Genomic DNA, 21,677 nt, shown 5'->3' on the forward strand with positions numbered 1-21,677 from the left:
AATGAGCCAAAATTACTTTGGATCAGTGGGTCCTCGAAGTCATCGAAAGAGGCTACGCGTTAGTTTGCTCGGGATCTCCCGGACCTCTACTTGATCTCTCCATGCGGAACTCGGAAGCGCTCGGCGGTGTGCCAGACTCTCGACAGGCTTCAAGCGCTCGGTGCCATAGTCCCGGTCCCCTACAGGAACAGGGATCCGGCCAGTATTCCATCTACTTCGTCGTCCCCAAAAAGGATGACTCCTTTCGACCGATCCTGGACCTCAAGAGAGTCAACAAGGCCCTCAAGGTTACCCATTTTCAGATGGAGACCCTGAGGGCGGTCATAGTGACGGTTCGTACAGGGGAGTTCCTTGCTTCTCTCGACCTGACGGAGGCCTATCTTCACATCCCGGTCCGCCAGGAACACCAGAGATTTCTTCGACTCAACATCCTGGGATGACATTTTCAGTTTTGAGCATTCCCATTCGGTTTCGCCACCGCGCCACGCACATCTACCAAGATCATAGTGGTAGTGGTGGCCTTCCGGTGGGAGGGAGTCCTAGTCCACCTGTACTTGGATGACTGGCTCATTCGGGCAATTCCACCACGGTAGCTTACATCAATCACCAGGGAGGCACCAGGAGTCGTTCGGTTGCCCTGGAAGCCAGCAAGCTACTAGCCTGGGCGGAGTGCATTCTGGAATGGCTAGTGGCCTCCCACATTGCCAGTAATCAAAATGGCGTCGACGGCCCGTTGCCCTTACTATGTCACAGGGGCTACCGCTGCCATTGGTCGACCCCAGTGACATAGTGAGGGCAAAGGGCCATCGGTGCCATTTTGACTACTGGCAGCCGACAGCCCAAGTCCAGGAGATCGCTCCCAGACCGCTCCTGGACCCCCTATTTTTGTACTGTTTAGACAGTGAGCGCCCCCCCCCCACTACAGTAAAATTCTTGCTTGTCGTCCTTCCTCATTCTGCAGCAGCCCCCCTCCCTTTCCCAATCCCATTGTTCCATGGCCAACTGCTTCTCTCAGAGCTCAGTATAGTCATCTCAGACAGAAGCCTCCTCAACACTGCATAGGCACTTCCTCCTGGCTTACCCCCTTCCTTCTTGTGCCTATAGCTTGCCTCCACTTCTCTGCAACCCTCCCACCACTCTAGTGCATACCCATTGACTGCAGGCTACACAGTCTGCTGCTTTTATGGTTCCCAGGCTGTGCTCTGGGGGGGACTAGACGTGATCCACACTGTTCCCTGGGCTTATAAAACAGAAACTTAAGCCCTGGCCGAGATTGGGGAGAGCCACTGACCCGAAGCAGCCAGCTCCAGGTGGAATCCTGCTTTCTGTTGTGGAACTAGTGCAGCCAGGGCTGGTGCAAGGGTATTAGGTATCATAGATGAACATTACAGCCTTGTACACAGTCCTAGCCCCACCCTTCCCACAAATAATTCAAAAACATGCATTTATAGTAACATATTTTACATGAAAAAGAATATACAGTTTTAAGGTAAAAATATCACTTTATAATATGTGTATTAATTGCATGCACCACTGTGGTACCAACCAGAAAACTGAAAAATAAGACACCTGCCGCCATATGTAATTGGGACTATTGTAAAGCATGTTTGCCATCAGAAAGCTTTAAGTAAACTGAATTACAATATAGTAAACTTCCCATACAAAAATAGCACTGTCAGCACTCAAACAATAGCCACCCTATCTATGAAAGGACAACACTACAAATATTACACCTGGCCATAAAACATCAATACACCTTTTATTAAGAAAACAGAACAAGCCAAGTTTAAGAGCCTGACAGAAATTACATACTAGCAGAATATCTCACCTGAGTCACACATGTAGAACACAGACAGATCCTCACCAAATACAGAATAAAGAGAAAGAATAACTAGAAACATGCAGACAAAAACTAAATTGGAAACTGTAACAAGACAGACTCTGTATGCAGTGTAATAATAGAAAAACAAACATTACCATTCCTCATTAAACATAAAACAATAAAAATCAAGATATATAAACCATCAATCATAATTGTAAAACTATACTTATCTATATAAATAAAAATGTAAATGTTTGTTCAAAATCTTAAATCTCCGAAAGTTCTTCACGGATTGCTTTGAAATTTTGACACAACGTTGCATTCAAATACGCGCGTGTTTTTATATACCTATATTATATAGATATCACACCTGTGACAGGTAAAAACACGCTTTTTTGGAAAAACAGCGCCATCTGTTGGACGTACAAGCAACACACGCTATCTACAATATAAATGGGCTCTGACCGATGGCCCGCAAATGCGCAGTAGAGAGCAGCTGTACCGCGCATGTGCGGACCATTGAGCTCTGCACTACGTACTGGGTGTCACAGAGGGGAGGAGGAAAGGGCAGACGAGTCGCCGCTCTGAGTAACGGCTCAGCCCGTTCCTCCCCCGTTGGGGAAGGGGGGAGGGAGTAGGGACTGACAGACAGTTACACACAGGAGGAGGAAAGGGTAGAAGAGTCGCCGAGCCAGTCCGTCCACCGCTGGGGAAGGGGGGGAGGGAGTTGGGACAGCTGGAGCAGGGCAAATGCAGTAGAAAGCGGCTGTGAAGAGATCACAAGCAGCTGCAGCCTGCAGCAGCCAAAGCGCAAAGAGCTGAACAGAGAACAGCTCGCCCTCCTCCCCCGCCCCGAGTCCCACAGACAAGGAGAAGCCAAGTAAATATCCCGCAACTGCGGGGGGAAGCAGTGCTGTCAACCTGCCCGTGGGTCTCAGCCGCCATGGGAAGAGTTTACATGGGCATCGCTCCACCCCCACTCCCAGCAAAGTACCGTGACGAATGTGAAAGCCAGAGCCCTGCTCCCTCCTCCCTCTCAAGCCCCCGATCAGATTTCTTAAAGGCACAGGTCTCCCAGAAAGAGCAAAGTAAGCTAGGCAATGTGTCCCAAATCTGTTGCAGTGCCTGCTGCCTGCCCTTTGCAAGGGGGGGGGGGAGGAATGGAGTGTTTTCCTCTCTCTCCCAGACACAACTGGCGTGGGAACTTTGCAAGCTCTTGCGAGTGCAGAGCAAAGACTTAGGTGGGGAGGGGACAAAAATCCCGCCCGTTTTAACTGTGTGAGAGAGAAGTGTGGTAATGTGTGCTAAAGGCGAGTGTGAGTGCCAGAGAGAGAGGGAGACTACGTGAGGGATTGTGTATGTGTGTGAGAGGGATTGGGCAAGTGTGTGTGAAGGACAGAGGGAGAATGTTTGTGTGTGAGAGAGAGAGGAAGCCTATGTAGGGGGCTGTATGAGAGAGAGATTCTCTACCCCCCCAGCTCTCCACTTATAGGTTACAGTGGAAGGGGTTCAGTGTAGAGGGGAATGGGAGAGCAAAGGTGTTGGGGGCCTGTAAGGATAGAGTGAAAGGGGTCTGAGCCTGTCCCACCGGGGAAGTGGGGAGGGAGTTGGGATGGCAGGACCATTATGCCTTGCGAGATCCCCCTTGGTCACCGCTGCAGCTCCTACCACCGCTGCCGCCTCTGGCTCTTTGTGGTGCTGGGGGGGGGGGGGGGGGAGGAGTGGAGCAGAGCAAAGACGTAGGAGGAGAGGGGACAAAAATCTCGCCCGTTTTAACGGGCTTAACGGCTTGGACTACATATTTTACGATTCCATTTCAATGTTTCCGATTGCATTGTTAAATTGAATTTTCATAGATTTCGATTTTTCATTTCGATTTAATTATTTCGTGTGACATTGCATTGGAATTGAGCTGTGTCGTTTACCATACCGTTCATTTAGTTAGTTTAGTTAGTTTTTTCTTTTTTCATTCTTTTTCATTTCTAGAATTATGCGGTTTACATATAGATATGGATTGCTTCTCACATGGACAATTATATGTTGCGTGTTCTAGAGTCGGCAAACCAGACAATCTCTATATCTGCACAGACAATGGAACAACAAAAAATATTGTATACCCACAAGCACTGTGAAATTAAACATATTCGAAACATGCGCTTTCTCTTTTCTTTCTTTTCCATTTAACCAGACTGAGCCACAGCAACGCGTGGCTGGGTACAGCTAGTATATAATAAATAAGCATATTCTTTTACTGAATATTCCTTTGTCTGATTACTGAGTTGCTCTGTCTTTATAAAAACAATTCCTTGCGTGTAGCAGGTGGACTCAAAACAAGTAGGATATAGTGTGCTCGTGCTAGCAGTTGGAGACGGATCTGACGTCAGCACGGGTACATATACCCCCACAGGAAGTGCAGCAAATCAGTAATTTCCGTCTCCAAAGCAGTTTGGAGCTCCCTAACGCTCGCTGAGCGTTCTTCCAAATTCTAATCAAGGTAGTCTCACACTTCCACCTCAACCAAACCATATCCTTGCCAACCACGGAAGGTTTGAAGAAGTCGGAAGAAGGTCGAATACTCCTCCATCTTGACAGCGGCAGGCTGCTGTCCAGATACCTGGAAATATCAGAAGTGCTACGAAAGACGGACCACCTGTTCGTCCTTCACAGCGGGAAGAAGCAAGGGGAAGCGGCCTCACGGTCAACCATCGCCCGCTGGATCATAGAAGTTATCAAGGCGGCCTACGTAGAAGCGGGAAAACCACCACCTCTACAGCTCAAGGCTCACTCTACCAGAGCGCAGGCGGCCTCCTGGGCAGAAACTAGGATGTTGTCGCCGGCAGAGATATGTAAAGCGGCGACGTGGTCCTCCCTCCATACCTTCTCCAGATTCTACCGTCTGGACGTCCAGGCCAGGGAAGACACGGCATTCGCGAGGGCAGTCCTGAACGGACCTCGGGCAGCCTCCCGCCCAGTCCGGGAGTAGCTTTTGTACATCCCACTTGTTTTGAGTCCATCTGCTACATGCAAGGAAATGTGGAGATTACTTACCTGATAATCTCATTTTCCTTAGTGTATGCAGATGGACTCAGCATCCTGCCCGGCTGCCGGTATACATGGGGATTCACGGTAAGCCATGAATTCTTATATAAGGCATCCACCCTGCCGGGTGTCGACGCCTTCCGGTTGAGAACACTGGCGGTCTCCAGCTCCTATCAATCGGTCAGGGTAATCCTGTTCATTTTATTGATCGGTCAGTCATACATATATCCATAAAGCTTTTGCAAGGAAGATTACTGATTTGCTGCACTTCCTGTGGGAGTATATGTACCCATGCTGACGTCAGATCTGTCTCCAACTGCTAGCACGAGCACACTCTATCCCACTTGTTTTGAGTCCATCTGCATACACTAAGGAAAACGAGATTATCAGGTAAGTAATCTCCACATTGTTGCTCTCACACTAATACATGATCTCTTTGTTGCGCCCGTCGGTCGCAGATGGCTGCGACCTTGGCTGCTCACCTCTCTTTTCCCTGCTACAGCAGTTCTCAAGGCCATGGTGGCCTCAGCCTGCAAACATCGCCTTCCTTGGCGTCCCTGGGATGGCGTGGACTATCTTGTCCGCCATCTTGAGTCGGGGTTTACTTAGGGCACGCATGCACCAGGACCTCTCTTATCCACGTCATGGTGGGAACCTCGGGGGCGTCCCCTCCGCATGACATCACCCGCCAGAAGTATTTAACCCAGCCTACGAGTTAGCAAGGACTTCCTTCCTGCTTATTCCACTCCATTCAGAGACGCTTCGCTTCACTATTGAACTGCTTCCTGAACTTAGAACGCCTTCGGTACCCGCTCCTTGGGGGCCTTGTTACGGTCTGGCTATCCGCTCCTTGGAGGGCCTTCCTGCCTAAGTTTCTGTCATCCATATTCAGGACTCGGCCAGTTCAGCCTTGTGAGTACTATCATCGCTTCGATCATCTTGCTGATGGAACCGCCGGTGTACCACGTGCCTTGGGCCATTACCGTGCATTCCAGCTAGCTTTCTACTTCCCGGAGTAAGTACCATCAACTACTTCGCTCTGTTGACCTTCTGCACCTCTCTGAACCATGCTGATCCTCGGCATACCCTGCTCTGCAGGTCACTACCGGATCCATTCCAAGGGATATCATCTAGAGAGGAGTTCCCTGGCATATCCCGCTCTGCGGACCACTACCAGGGACATCAACATTGAGCAGCCTTACTACTCTGGACTGTGTCTTCTCTCTACGCTGTGGGTATAACCCACTATTCCAGTACAATAAAGTCTCTCATAACTGTGTCCGTCTCTGCTGAGGCTACGCCCATCGTAGTGAGTCCCCACAGGGCTCCTGTCTGTGGGTAGAGTCAGCTCTCACTACGATCCAGGGTCCACAACACATTATAACACTTAGGAGCAATAATGTGTTACATTTATATGACATGGGGTTTTGGAGAGAGAGTATGTCCTATAAGAGTACTTGTTACTGACTGCCTCATCCAGTACTAGCTGACAAAGTATGAACCCGAGACAGATCTGTTTCAGAAGACTTAAGAGAAAAGACTGACTGATCTGAATATGTATATCCTGGAAGAGAACATAAGAACATAAAAAAATGCCATACTGGGTCAGACCAAGGGTCCATCAAGCCCAGCATCCTGTTTCCAACAGTGGCCAATCCAGGCCATAAGAACCTGGCAAGTACCCAAAAACTAAGTCTATTCCATGTAACCATTGCTAATGGCAGTGCAGGGGAGATATAATACAGATCTTCAGATACCTAAAACGTTTTAATGATGCACTAATTTTGAACCTTTTCCATTGGAAATAAAACAATAGAACTAAGGGTCACAAAATGAAACACCAGGAGGGATGACTGAACCAATGCCAGGAAATATTTCTTCATGGAGAGGGTGTGGCCTTCTGGAGGAGATGGTGAAGATAAAAATAGTCAAAGAATTCAAAGGGGCATGGGATAAACACTGGATCTCTAAAGACTAGAGGATGGAAATGAAGAAAAATATTCAGGGAGGTAACTTGCTGGTGAGGCAGTTATTACCTTTAGCAGAAGGCATGGAGATTGCTACCTTTAACCAATAAGCCTTGATGTTTTTAATGCAACTGCAATATTGTTACCTGCTTTGATGGTAGGGGTGGGGGAAGGGGAATTGGATACAGACAACAACCAAGAAAGCTTTGACTTCTTAGGTCTAGGGTTCTGATACAAAGACATAAGGGAAAACCACAAGACTGCTTCTATGTGTTGCGCGTCCTGACCGCGCTGGTGCCACAGCCAGGCCTGCTCACCTCAGGCTCTCCTCTGTGAGGCCTGGTCCGACCTCCCTTGCAGCCGCAGCCAGCCCCCAGCATCCGCAGCATTCCATGGAGTCTCCAGGCCCTCATCAGCGTTGGGTCCGCCCCTAGGCACGTGCGCGCGAATCACCCGGCCCTTTAAAAGGCCAAGTGTGGGAAACTCCTCCGTGGCGTGCATCGATGATGTCACCTGAGCCCTGCATAAAAGGCAGGGCCCAGTCTCCAGTTCCTTGCCTTGGCAAACGGGTCATCACATGTTGTGAAGCTAGTTGCCATCCTGTGTTCCTGTTTCCTTGATCCTGTGCTTGTTCCAGTGTTCCTGCGTTCCTGTGTTTGTTCCAGTGCTCCTGCGTTCCTGTGCTTGTTCCAGTGTTCCTGCGTCAGTGTTCCCATGGTCCTTCCTGTGTGCCAGCGTCTGTTCCTGATTCCTGTTCCATGTTCCGCTACCCAGGTTGTGCCTTCTCGGACTGATTCACAGTATTGACTCTGCTTGCCACTGACCACGCTCAGACTGATTCCTGGAACTGACCTGTGCTTGCCACGGACCTCGCTTGGACTGATACCTGGAACTGACCCTTGCTTTGGCTGACGACCCTCGGACGGATACCCTGGCTTTGACCCTTGCGCTTCACTCGGACACTCTCTTCGCTTCTCCTGTGACCACCAGGCCTGCCTGCTCTGATGCTGCCCGTGGCCTTCTACAAGCTAGACCACTAGGCGCTGCCTATTCTGCCCGGAGGACCTTCAGTTCCTGTTCCCTTCCAGTGGTCTCCGGTACACTCTGTTCAGGCCTAGCTCATCTGTTCTCCACTAGATGCACACCGTTGTCCTTGGTGGGCACATCTCTCCGCTACCTGTCCTGGACACCCTCAGAGGCCCACCTAAGCCCAGGCAGTCCGGGTATCCAAAGGCTCAACCTAAGGAACCCCCGGACTGTTACTGGTGAAGCTCCAGCTTGCCTCTGTCTCCTCCTGGCGGCAGGCGCCCTCTGGGACCCCCCTGAGGGCCGTACCAATCCTGCGCCAGGCCAAGGGTCCACTTCCAGCGCAACAGGTTGCCAAGGCCATGGACTCGGCGGAGTCCCCTGCCTTGCAGGCCATTCCGGGCCTGGTGACACGTGTCCGAGAGCAATAGCAATTGCTCAAAGCATTGGCCAACTCTGTAGAGGGACAACGCGCACAACTTGTAGAGTCCACCATGGCCAACCCAGGGACTCTTGCTTCCAATGCTTCATCGCCCTCACGGGCACTGCTGGCCCTCCCAGCTCCTCCCCTTTTCAATGGGGAACCTCGTTTCTGCCGAGGTTTTATCAACCAGTGTTACATGCAGTTTGCTTTACAACCTGCCTTATTCCCAGATGAAGTGACGAAGATAACGTTCATCTTATCACGTTTGGAGGGGAAAACCCTGGCATGGGCCTCCTTGTTCTGGGAGCGTTCTGATTACGTATTATAGCAGCTCCCTCAATTCATTTCCACGTTCTGAAGCACCTTCGATGACCCAGGCTGACAGGCGGTCGCTGGACCCCATCTCCTCCACCTCCGCCAGGGTTCCTATTCCCTCTCCGAATACACTGTGGAGTTCCAAACCTTGGCAATGGAATTGGGATGGCAGGAGGACTGCCTGCGGGCACTCTATCTCGAGGGACTGTCACCCGCTCTGAAAGACGAATTGGCAGCCCGAGAGATTCCTACGTCATTGGAGGACTTCATCTCTTTGGTTGGGCAGATTGACCACCGCCTCCAGGAACGGCACCGGGAAGCAAAGGTCATCTGATGACCGGCCCTGGAACCACCTCGGTCCGCTAGCCCCAGATCAAGGGCATCACCGGCGGTTTCTCCGCCCAAGGAAGAACCGATGCAGATAAACCGCGGTCGCCTTATTCCCGCAGAACGCTTCCGAAGGTGGAAGTCCAGTCTCTGCCTCTACTGTGGGGGATCTGGTCACCTTATCCAGACCTGTCTAGTGTGTCCAGGAAACTCCAAAGCCTAAGCCTGGTGGGGGTCCTGAGCTTGGGCACTACAGTTACTGGCCCTCAACTTCTGCTACCTGTCTCTCTCTTCAGAGAAGAACACTGGGGTCGGTGGAAATTTCATTCTTGAAGAATTAGTTACACTGATTCAAATCCCTAATCAACCCCTTGAGGTACCATTGCAAATCACCTCCATCCATGGAGAACCCTTACTAGATCGCAGCACTCATCGCACCCTAGCCATCCGACTGATCGTAGGGACACTCCACGAAGAGGAAATCACTCTCCTGATTTTGAAACAGTCAGTACACCCCATTGTCCTCGGTCTACCATGGCTACAATTGCACTCCCCACATTTTGATTGGAAGTCGCTCTAGCTCACCCAGTGGGGCCCTCTGTGCCAAACCCATTGTCTACGGTGGGTGTCCCCGTTCGTACCAGTGCTAACATCCACGACTGTTCCTGGACTACCTACGCTGACTACCAAGATGTCTTCTTCAAACAAAAAGCCGACATCTTACCTCCTCTCCGGAAGTTCAACTGCCCAAATGAACTGCTGCCTGGTACCACACCACCCAAGGGCAGAACCTACCTCCTCTCACTTCCTGAGACCCAGGATATGTCCGCCTATATTAAAGAAAACCTAGCCAAGGGCTTCATTAGGCCTTCTACATCCCCTGTGGGCGCAGGCTTCTTTTTTGTGAAGAAGAAGGAAGGTACTTTAAGGCCGTGTATTGACTACAGAGGCCTGAACGCTGTCACCCATAAAGACCGGTACCCACTACTGCTCATCACTGAGCTTTTTGGTCGGCTCCAGGGGACCCAAATTTTTACCAAGTTGGACCTACGTGGGGCCTATAATTTGGTCTATATTCAACCAGAAGACATATGGAAAACTGCGTTTAATATGCGAGATGGACACTACGAATATATAGTAATGCCCTTCGGGCTGTGCAATGCCCCTGCCATCTTCCAGAGGATGATGAATGAGATCTTCCGAGACCGCCTATACTCCTTCATCCTAGTGTATTTGGATAACATATTGATCTTTTCCAAAGACCTGGAATCTCATCGTTCTCACGTTCAGAACATTCTCCAGGACTTAGGGACCACCATCTCTACGCCAAACTTGAGAAGTGCCTTTTTGAACAATCTAGCCTCCCATTCCTGGGCTACATCATCTCCAGTCAAGGATTCACCATGGACCCGGACAAGCTCCAAGGTATCCGTGACTGGGCCCAGCTGGTTTGTCTGCAGGCCCTACAAAGGTTCTTGGGATTCACGAACTATTACCGTCACGTTATCACAGACTACTACGCTAGCCACTCCCCTCACCGCCATGACTCAGAAGGGATGTGATCTCTGGGAGTGGAGTCCCAAAGCCCAAAGGCTTCCTTAAGTGCATTCCAGGCACTTAAGGAAGCCTTCCATACCAGCCCATGTCTCTGCCATCCAGACCTGAACCGTCCCTTTGTCGTAGAGGTTGACGCATCCGCCATTAGCGCCGGGGCGGTCCTTAGCCAGTACTCTACTAAAGGAGCCCTTGTTCCGTGCTCTTTTTACTCCCACAAGTTCTCACCTGAACGCAACTATATCTTTGGGGACCATAAACTCCTGGCTGTGAAGCTCGCCTTTCAGGAGTGATGTCCCTGGCTTGAGGGAGCACAACACAAGTTTACCATATACACGGACCACAAACATTTAGAGCACCTGAAAGAAGCCCAGCTATTAAACGCATGGTAGGCCCGCTGGGCCCTCTTCTTAGCACGGTTTAATTTTGAATTACGCTACCACCCAACTGAGAAGAATCTCCGTGCTGATGCTCTCTCACGTTCAGTAGAACCTGAGGATACCCACAAGACTCCAACTCATATCATTGACCCTGCCTGCATCTCCATCGCAGTGACTACACCGTGCTAGCTGGTAAAATGGTGGTGCCTTGTCGTCTCCGAGAGTGAGTACAACGTTGGGTCCACGACTCCTGACTTGCTGGCCATCCTGGCGGGGCCCGAACCCTCGAGATGCTCCGCAGACACTACTGGAAGGCCAGTATGGAAAAATACTCTCGAAACTATGTAAACTCTTGTCCTGTCTGCACCCAACAAAAGCCTCCCACTGGGCTACCATGGGGGCTTCTTCAACCTCTGCCTGCACCCACAGAACCCTGGACTAGTCTTTCTAAACACTTCATAGAGGACCTGCCCCCTTCCAAAGGTCAGACCATAATTTGGGTCATAATAGATTGCTTCTTCAAAATGGCCCATTTTGTGCCTTTACCTGGCCTACCTTCGGCTCTTGAACTCGCACGACTATTCCTGAATCACGTCTTCCGTCTCCACGGATTGCCGCAGGAGATCGTCTCGGACCACGGCCCTCAGTCTGCTGCAAAGTATTGGAGATCCCTCTGCAGTAAATTCAACATCACCCTAAACTTGACCTCCGCCTACCATCTGCAGGCCAACGGCCAGGCAGAGAGAACCAATCGCTCCCTGAAGGCCTTCCTCCAGTCTTACGTTAATGACCAGCAGGATAACTGGGTCGATCTTCTCCCGTGGGCAGAATTGTCACATAATACCCACGTCGCGTCCGCCACTAGGCCTCTCTGTTTGCAGTAGTTTTCGGTCGACAGCCCGCCTACCTCTTTATTTTTTATTATTTATTTAAGGGTTTTTTATACAAAAACGTATCCATTATACATAAATCATATCTGTTTACATGTAACTTGTAACAGCAGGGAAATACAATAAACAGGGAGATAGGCAGAACTTGGAGAGTATATAGTTATATAACAAGCTTTGGAAAGATCAAGTAGATAATAACTATAAGCAAAAACATGGAGTTGCAGTTGGAGTATACAGTTAGGGTAGGCAGGGAGAGGGCAGAGACGGGAGGAGTGGGGGTGGAGAAATGAAAGTTTTTAGGGGGTTCAACAAATTGTAGTTAATACATAAGTAGATATATCTTTGCGGGTAGACTATACACGTACAGAGGGCAGCTAAGGTTACTGGCAAGGGGGGGGGGGGGGGGGGGGGGGAAGGAGAGGTGGAGGAGAGCATGGGCAAGGGTGGTAGGTAATCTTGTTATTCCGGGAAGGCTTGTTTGAAAAGTCAAGTTTTCAGCTTTTTTTTTTAATTGTTGAGTGCTTATTTCTAGTCGAATGTCTGGTAGCATAGTGTTCCAGTGAGTGGGACCTGCTATAGAGAATGCACGCACTTTAGTGATGTTAATCGATGGGTCTTGTGTGGGGGGATGTGAAGAGTGCCTTTGTATACTGATCTGGTAGGGCGCTTAGAGACATGTAGGCGAATTTTGTTGTTGGTCCACTTAATGTTACTGTTGTGGATGGATTTATGTATAATGGATACGTTTTTGTAGAGGATCGGGATGCAACTGGGAGCCAGTGTAACTCCTTAAGGATTGGTGTGATGTGTTCGTTTTATGTGTGTTGGTTAGTATTCTGGCTGTAGCGTTTTGAAGTATTTGCAGGAGTTTAATGTAGGAGGTGGGGAGGCCTAGGAGGATAGAATTGCAATAGTCAATTTTTGTCAGGATGGTAGCCTGTAGGACGGTGCGGAAGTCATTGAAGTGTAGGAGGGGTTTAATTTTCTTAAGGGTGTGAAGCTTGAAGAACAATTCCTTTATCGTGGTGTTAATGGATTTTTTAAAGTTGAGTTGGTTATCGATGGTGACTCCCAGGCTACGTGCGTGTGGTTGGAAGGGGATGGAGGTTGTGTGTTGGTTATTGTCTGTCATGTGCTTGGGGGAGTTTTGTTGCAAGATGAGGATGAGTTCTGTTTTCGTTGTGTTCAGAGCGAGGTGAAGGTTGGTAAGTAGGTGGTTTATTGAGCTAAGGCAGTTCTCTCATGTTTTAATGGCTTTGGCTAACGATTCTTGGATGGGGATGAGAATTTGGACATCGTCCGCATATAGGAAATGAGGAAGGGCCTAGGTCTGTAAGAAGCTGGCAGAGAGGGAGGAGGTAGATGTTAAACAATGTGGATGAGAGGGAAGAGCCTTGGGGAACCCCTTGGGTGAGTTGGTGGGTGATGATTTGTAGTTTCCGATTTTGACCACATAGCGCTTCTTCTAGTTCCTCTCAGCGTGCCATCTCCTGCAGCACAGTCCATGGCCCAGACCATCCACCGGCTATGGGACCAGGTCAAAGAATGCCTCTGTCAAGCGGCCGATCGGGCCAAACGGGTGACGGATGCCCACTGTCAGGCTGCCCCGGTATTTCTTTCTGGACATAAAGTCTGGCTCAGCACACGGCATATCCGCCTTCGGCTGCCATCTCAATGACTGGCTCCTAAGTATGTAGGGCCATTTCCTGTCCTACGCTGGGTGGGAGCAGTAACCTACCAGCTGAAGCTGCCTGCGAGCCTCGGGATTCACAATACATTCCATGTATCTCTGCTCACGCCATTAGTCTTATCTTGGCCCTCGCGGAGACCACCGCAACCCACTCAGCTTGCTGCGGAACCAGAAGCTACCCTCCAAGTCCAGGAGGTTCTAGAAGTTCGTCGCCAGAGAAGGCACTGGGAGTACCTCCTGGCGTGGGAGGGCTTCAGTTTGGAAGGAAAATTCATGGGAGCCCTCCCACGACAATCCTTGACAAGAACCTCCTTCGTACCTTCCATCATCAGCACCCAGAGAAGCTAGACCAGTAAGACGGGAGGCCTAGAATGGGGGGGTACTGTTGCGCATCCCGGCCGGGCCTGCTCACCTCAGGCTCCCCTCCGCGAGGCCTGCTAGATCCTCCCTCGCAGCCACAGCCAATCCGCGGCGTCCCACGGAGTCTTCAGGCCCTTCGGTACCTTCGACCTCGTACTGTTCCTCATGTTGGGGCTCGGTGTCCTCATCGGCATCGGTCTGCCCCTAGGCGCGCGTGTGCGGATCACCCGGCCCTTTAAAGGGCCAAGGGTGGAAAACTCCTCCGTGGCACGCAGTGATGACGTTACCTGAGCCCTGCATAAAAGGCAGGGCTCAGTCTCCAGTTCCTTGCCTTGGCAAACAGATCGTCACATTTTGTGAAGCTAGTTGCCGTCCTGTGTTCCTGCTTCCTTAATCCTGTGCTTGTTCCAGTGTTCCTGCGTTCATGTCCTTGTTCCAGTGCTCCTGCGTTTCTGTGTTCCTGTGCTTGTTCCAGTGTTCCTGCGGTCCTTCCTGTGTGCCAGCATCTGTTCCTGATTCCTGTTCCACATTCCGCTACCCAGGTTATACCTTCTCGGACTGATTCACGGTACTGACCTCGGCTTGCCTCTGACCATGTTTGGACTGATACCTGGTATTGACCTCTGCTTGCCTCTGACCATGTTTGGACCGCTGCCTGGAACTGACCTCTGCTCACCACTGATCACTTTTGGACCTCTGCTTGCCACTGACCACACTCGGACTGATTCTTGGAACTGATCTCTGCTTGGCACTGACCACGCTCGGACTAATACCTGGAACTGACCCTTGCTTTGGTTGACTACCCTCGGATGGATACCCTGGCTTTGACCCTTGCGCTTCACTCGGACACTCTCTTCACTTCTCCTTTGACCATCAGGCCTGCCTGCTCAGATGCTGCCTGTGGCCTTTTACAAGCTAGACCACTAGGCACTGCCTATCCTGCCTGGAGGACCTTCAGTTCCTCTTCCCTTCCAGTGGTCTCTGGTACACTCTGTTCCAGTCTAGCTCATCTGTTCTCCACTAGCCGCACACCTTTGCTCTTGGTGGACACACCTCTCCATTACCTCTTCGGGAGACCCTCAGCGGCCTACCTAAACCCAGGTGGTCCGGGTATCCAAAGGCTCAACCTACGGAACCCCCGGACTGTTATTGGTGAAGCTCCAGCTTGCCTCTATCTCCTCGTATGTTCTGCCTCCTGGTGGCAGGCGCCCTCTGGGACCCCCCCCCGAGGGCCGTACCAATTCTGTGCCAGGCCAAGGGCCTACCTCCAGTGCAACACTATGACTAAGTCTATAAGCAAAGCACATCAAGCAGCACTGTCTGAATTTTCAAGAAATCTCGTCACCCAGTAAAAATGTTGGTAGCAGAAATGTTTATGAGTTATGATAGGCTTCAGGATAACTGCATGGTGTGGCAGTTACTGCCCTTAAGAGAAATATGGGAATAACCTGTACATAGGGGCAGTTTCTACCTTAAGAAGCTTGCTGGGAAGAGTAGATGGACCATTTGGTTCTTTTCTGCCCTCATTTCTCTATCACTATGTAAGAAAAAAAATCTTTTTGAAGAAGCAGACCAGCAGGCAAAGGTAAGATAATTGACAGCACAAAGTGGGAAATTCAGAGTTACTTCAGAAACCCCACGTCGATCAAGGTTTGATCTCAATGGCTAAGTTGAGGTGAACTAGAGCTTAAGGGTGAGATGAGAGATTGATTACTGCAACACAGGATAGTGGGTGACAGACAAGATCATTCACAGCCAGCATAGAGAAGAATGGTAAAATGGAGAAATGCAGATTCTGTAAAACAGAACTGGAAATAGTTATCCATCTTGATACTGGACATAAGAAAATGCCATACTGGGTCAGACCAAGGGTCCATCAAGCCCAGCATCCTGTTTCCAACAGTGGCCAATCCAGGCCATAAGAACCTGGCAAGTACCCAAAAACTAAGTCTATTCCATGTAACCATTGCTAATGGCAGTGGCTATTCTCTAAGTGAACTTAATAGCAGGTAATGGACTTCTCCTCCAAGAACTTATCCAATCCTTTTTTAAAGGATGTGACATGTTGATGCTAAAAGACCTGTATACAGAAAGGCATGGCTCATCCATTGGAAATTGTGTATACCTATAACATCACTGTATTAAAAAAAATGTTTGGATCACAATTCTAATAGAATAAAAAAGAATGAAGAAGTGTTCGCCTGCGCCATTCCTAACCTAACTAATAGGACGATCAATGCTAGAAAACCAGACATTGTGGTAAAGTAAAAAACACAAGCATGGCATGGCATGGCTGATAGAGGTGTCAGTACCCAGCGACTATGCTGTGGATTGTATGGAGAAAGCGAAGATCCTTAAGTATCAAAGTTTGCAATGAGAGACCAAGAAACTGTAGTAGAAAGTTATAGAAATAGTCCCAATTATATTAGACGCAACAGGCCTGATTTAAGAATTTCCAAGGACACCTATATAGGTTGTCCATGCATGCTACACCCTATGAACGCCCGGAAGGAAACTCTCTTTGGCACAATGCAAGTATTATGAAGGCATTAGCAGTAAATTTGAGAGATTGAGATCATTCCAAGCATATCCTGGTTTACGAATCAGATTCATTCCTCTCGCGGTATGCGCAACATGAACCATTTGGAGACATTACTCCCATGAACGCAGATAAGACAAAGGTCAGAGATTCCCTCTCCAGCAAACAGCGAATCAGAGGAGGGAGGGGGTGCCATGGCCTGATGGACAGAATCAGAGTATGGGGAATTTAAAAAATGTAATATTTCAGGAGTTTCCGCTTCTTTAATCATAATGCTGATTAATAGTATTTTAGCTTTTACATAAGCACACTTCCAGAAAGAAAAGCGCCTGTCAAGAACTTCATAAACAAGGAGGGGGATGGCCGGATTGGGAAAGGGGTGCGGACATATGGCCGATAGAACAGGTTTATTACAGGGGAAACTCGTTCTTCAGAATGTGGAGGCTGGGGGCGTGTCACCAGAAACAGTCCCGTGACTCAGCGTCTCCGGAAACCCTCTCACGCGCTCAGCCAGCCGCCCAGCAATACTGACGCAAGCAAAACACAGCCGCGTGCCTCCCCGGAGCGGAGATGGGGGAGGGGGTGCCGGCACGCCACCAATCACAATTAGCCCTGTTGGACAAAGTGGGTGCGGCCGACGGGCCGGCCCTGCACGAGCCCTGCTGATCTCGGGGGCAAGCGTCATTGGTCCTGCTGGAGAAGGGTCTCCGCCAATCAGCTGACGAGATCGTCCTTCTGTTCCGACTTGGAACTCCGGTGGGCCAATGGGAAGGCCGGGCGCGGCGCTGACGCGAGCTCAGCTTGTTTTTGTTTGCGGAGGAATTCCTTTCTCTTCTTGTTCTCTGACAGAGTCCTGGTGCCGGGCCGGCAGCTGCTGGCTAGGACCGGGCCCCCCCGCGCCAATACCCGCCCGGTCATGTATCCGGGAGACGGGGAGAGCGCGGAGGGAGGCGGCCCGGCGGGGCTCACCTGCTGCTCTTATAACCAGGACTGCACGTAAGTGACGCCCTATCGCTTCAGGGCCTCTGTTCATCTCAGGTGTCGCGACATGTCCGTTATTTACAAACTCGCGATATCCTTTCACAGCGGCTACCTACTGGAGGCGGCTCTGGGGAATCCCCTCCCAAGATATTTTCCAAAATCAAAAGTGCGGTTGACCGAGCTCCTACAGTTCCAGAGCTGCTAAATGAGCCGGAGGTATTCTGGTACTTGTAGTGCTGATTTCAAATGGTAGAAGCAGAGGTTACAAATACCCAGGGCTTAATTTGAGAGGGAACAGCCTAGAACGCAGTTCGACCACGTCTTTTCAGACTTGAGACAGGAAAGCAGGGGTGATCTGTTTTAGTCCCTCCTTCTACAGGGAAAGAGAATAGTGAGGAGTCTGAAGCAGTCAAAGCAGAGAACAGACATTGTGGTACCTCACTCAACCCTTCCTCGCTTATTTTACATGGTAGAGGAGGGAAATGAGTGTTTTCCTGAAGCAGACAGAGCAGCGAACAGCCACTCTTCTCCTAAATCCAGGATTGACCTCTTAGTTTGCAGGCAAGAGGAGGGTAGCTGATCCTGAAGCAAACACTGTAAAGCAGGGATGGCAAACTCCAGTCCTCAAGGGCTGCTAACAGGCCAGGCTTTTTCAGGATATTCACAATGCATATGCATGAGAAAGATCTGCATGCACTGCCTCCATTGGATGCAAACCTTTCTCATGCGTGCTCATTGTGGATATCCTGAAAACCTGCCTGTTTGCGGCCCTTGAGGACTGGAGTTCGCCATCCCTGCTATAAAGTAAAGAACAAGAGACAAAAAGGAGGTGAATAGCACAAATTTGAAATTTGTGAGCAACACTGCTAATGCTTAATTCTTCAGCCCTGGCCTTGATGATTGGAACTACTACTCCCAAGTTTCAAACTTGTGCTAATTCAACCCTTTTTTTCTGTCTGTTACCTGGTGCTTCATTTCTGGCAGAATGACAGACAGATGTGCTGCCACCTTTTTTTTCTGGTCCTGATGGTGTGGAGCAGAGTTGGTGGTATACATTATTTGTGGCTCCCCTGCAGAAATGAAAAGTATGTTTGCATAAATCAGGCCAATCTAATAAAGCGGCACGGAAAATGGGTGCTCAGTGTTGAGCGCCTGCTTTCCTAACGTGCACCCAGCCACCTCTCCTGGGCACATGATAGAATATTTAAATGAGGGCTCATGCTGTCAAGGAGGCACTAAGGACAAATGTGTGCCCCTAGCGCCTCCTTGGCAGCGGGTGCCCAGGAGAGGTTGGCTGTTAGCGGGTTAGGAAAATGGATGCTCAATTTTATGAGCGTCCGTTTTCCTAACCTGTGCACAGCCATGGGTAGGAAAATGGATGCTCTTTAATTGAGGGACCCTTTTAAAAAAAAATAAATTATTTTTTTTTACTTTGTATTTTTGTTTCTCTAACTTAATATCGCCACTTTTTTGGGCTGCTCAGAAATTAACCCCTGCTCTGAGCAGGCATTAATTTCTGAGGGTGAAAATGTGCGAGTCAGGTGCACTTTTTTTTTTTTTTTGATTGAGGGAGAATAGCTGCTAATCTCATCATTTGCATGTGATAAGTGCTATTAGTTTTGGGGAGGGGGTTGGATGTGTGCTTTGGATGCACTAATCTCCTTATGGAATAAGGGGTTCTGGACGCATATCCAAAACCCGTGCTCAGCTGAGCACGCTATATTGGATCGGCCTGAATGTGCATAAAGAGAGGGTGTGGGTGTTTGTGGGGGAGAGAGAGAGTTTGCACCCGGTCCTGGACCAGATCTCACCTTCTCTCACAGTCCCACTTGGCCCTGGCCTTACTTCCTCGTGTCTCTCCACATTTCCACTTATTTTTTTGTCTACAGATTAAGCCCTGCAAATATACTATGCGTTAGTTTGTAAGTTTGAAAACCAGGATTGGCCAAAAGGCTCACTCCTTGAACTAGGTCACTTGGCAATGCTGGCTTTATGCCATCCAGCCTGGGGTTCTCCAGGGCATTAGGGACAGGCTGAGCCACACCTGGTTTTACTCCCATTGAATGCAAAGAGGGACCTGGTTTGAAAGCACCAAACCATAAAGGAAACTGGTAGGAGCTTGTTCAGAGGCTCCATGTTTTTACAGCTGGACGTATTCTCCCTGTGGAAAGACAAATAGTAAGAAGGCAATTTTTGGAAGGCACATTTTATTTGGGAGGCTTCTCCACATCTTTGGAGCCAAAGACTGAGATTCTTGGTTCAATTTCTTACATTAGACTAGATAGTTCAGTGTTTTTACTTTAAAATAAAAGACCGTTTTTGTTCTGAAAACAGTTTCATCTGGTGTAATTTATTCTGATGGGACTTTAGGGTATGTTTGTTAGAAGCAATGCCTGTGCTGAGTATAGTTTCAGGAAAGCAATCGGTGGATTTGTATGCATTGGCAAAGTATGTAGAGTATGTATGTACATGAATGAGTGTGATAAAGAAAGACTAGAAGTAATAGTGATAATATAAGGAAAAGTAGGTTATAAGAGAGAGGATGTATATGTAGATCAAAGGTGAGCACCCTCACCAGTGGGGTTTTCAGGATATCCCCAATGAATATGTGTGATATCTGTATAAAACTGAGCATTGTGCTTGCAAAGATATTTTATACATATTCATTGGGGGTAATGTAAACATTAGGGGGCCCTCAAGTACCAGCATGCCTACCCTTAATGTAGATGAGATTATAGCAATAGGGTATATGAAATAAATAAATTAAAAAAAAAATCGCTGCAATCTCCAAGAAAAATCACCAGACCTGTAAAAACAGCTTTTGCATAGAAAATGTTAAGCAGTGTTTAATTATTGGGTGAGATTGCTAAAAGTTTTTGAGGTGTTATGCAATAGAATAAAAAAAGGTTTGCTGCATCTAGTTTTCCTTTTAGGTTATTATATCTTTCAAGGACCTACAAAAAATGTATGTGGTCATACATTAATTTTTTAAATCTTTGAAAAAGTATCACAACCTATAAAAGAAAACAGTTTATTCCAGAACCAGTAAAGCAACTAGACAGCTGCATTTTCTTTCCCTGAAATGTAACGTGTCAAAATGATTCTCCATAGGAATGAATGGGAGCTGCACAGCTGTAGCAGTGCCTTAGTCTGGTCTTCTGACAGCCTCATATATTTATATCTATTGAATTCAGAAAGCCAAAAAAAGGCTTGTGTATTTAGGTAAATCATTGTTTGTGACCGTGTCTGTGAATGGAGTGGAGAGTGTATATATAGTTGCTCTTCCCTCTGCAAGCACTAAGCATATTTTATCAGGCCATGCTAAATATGCCTAATATCATAGAATTATGTTTAGACCTAAGCAAAAAACAATTTTACATAGTCTGGAAAAAGAATACAGGTACAAGAATTAAAGATCACAAACCTTCAAATTTAGGCACAAATTTGGTAACAAACTAAAGCAAGACTTTTAGCTGTTAGTTTTCTGCTGCTGTGAGCCAGTTCACAACTTTTGGTAAGGAAGAAAACTTCATAAAAAAAAAAGCATCTAGGATTAACCCCGATTATATAAAAAGGGCTCCAGATGTGATCTGGGAAACTAAAGTCCGATGAGCCTGAATTCAGTGCTGGGAAAAATCGTGGAAACTATTATAAAGAATAAAATCACAGAACACATAGACATGATTTAATGAGACACAACGAGCATGGATTTACCCGAGGAAGCCTTGCCTCACAAATATGCTACTTTTTTTTTTTTTTGAAAAGGTGAATAAGCATGTGGATGAAGTGAACTGGTAGAAATGGGGTTTGACAGTCCCTCAGGAGAAGCAGCTAAGAAAACTAAAAAGTCCATGGGGTAGGAGGAAATGTACTTTTGTGGATTGCAAACTGGTTAAAAGAAAACAGAGAGTAGGATTAAATGGTCAGTTTTCACGGTGGAGTGCCTCAGGGATCTGTACTTGGACCAGTGCTTTTTAATATATTTATACATGATCTGGAAAGAGGTATGATGAATGAAGTGATCAAATATGTAGATGACACAATTATTCAGAGTAGTTAAATCACAAGCAAATTGTGATTACATTTTAGAAGGATTTTGCGAGACTGGAAGATTGGGCTTCCATATGGCAGATGAAATATAATGTGGACAAGTACAAGGTGATGCATATAGAGACAGACAACCTATGCTGTAGTTACACAATGTTAGGTTCCATTTTAGGCGTTACCACCCAGGAAAAAGATATTGGCGTCCTAGTTGATATTGCATTGAAATCATCGGCTAATAATTCCTAACAAATAAAGGAATTATTTATTCCTTGGTGAGACTGCACCTTGAATACTGTGTACAATTCTGGTCACTGCA

General features: G+C 48.3%; 1 protein-coding gene across 1 annotated transcript in view; it reads left to right on the forward strand.

The window, feature by feature from the left end:
- The first annotated feature begins 17,075 nt into the window (after positions 1-17,075).
- The window catches only part of WIPI1 (WD repeat domain, phosphoinositide interacting 1), a 113,825-nt gene continuing 109,223 nt past the window's right edge, over positions 17,076-21,677 (forward strand). Inside the window, 1 exon segment of the mRNA XM_029599299.1 lies at positions 17,076-17,329. Coding sequence (XP_029455159.1) covers positions 17,250-17,329 — 80 coding nt within the window. The 5' untranslated portion in view covers positions 17,076-17,249.

The sequence above is a fragment of the Rhinatrema bivittatum genome, chromosome 4 (genome assembly GCF_901001135.1).
Source record: "Rhinatrema bivittatum chromosome 4, aRhiBiv1.1, whole genome shotgun sequence".
Lineage (NCBI taxonomy): Eukaryota > Metazoa > Chordata > Amphibia > Gymnophiona > Rhinatrematidae > Rhinatrema > Rhinatrema bivittatum.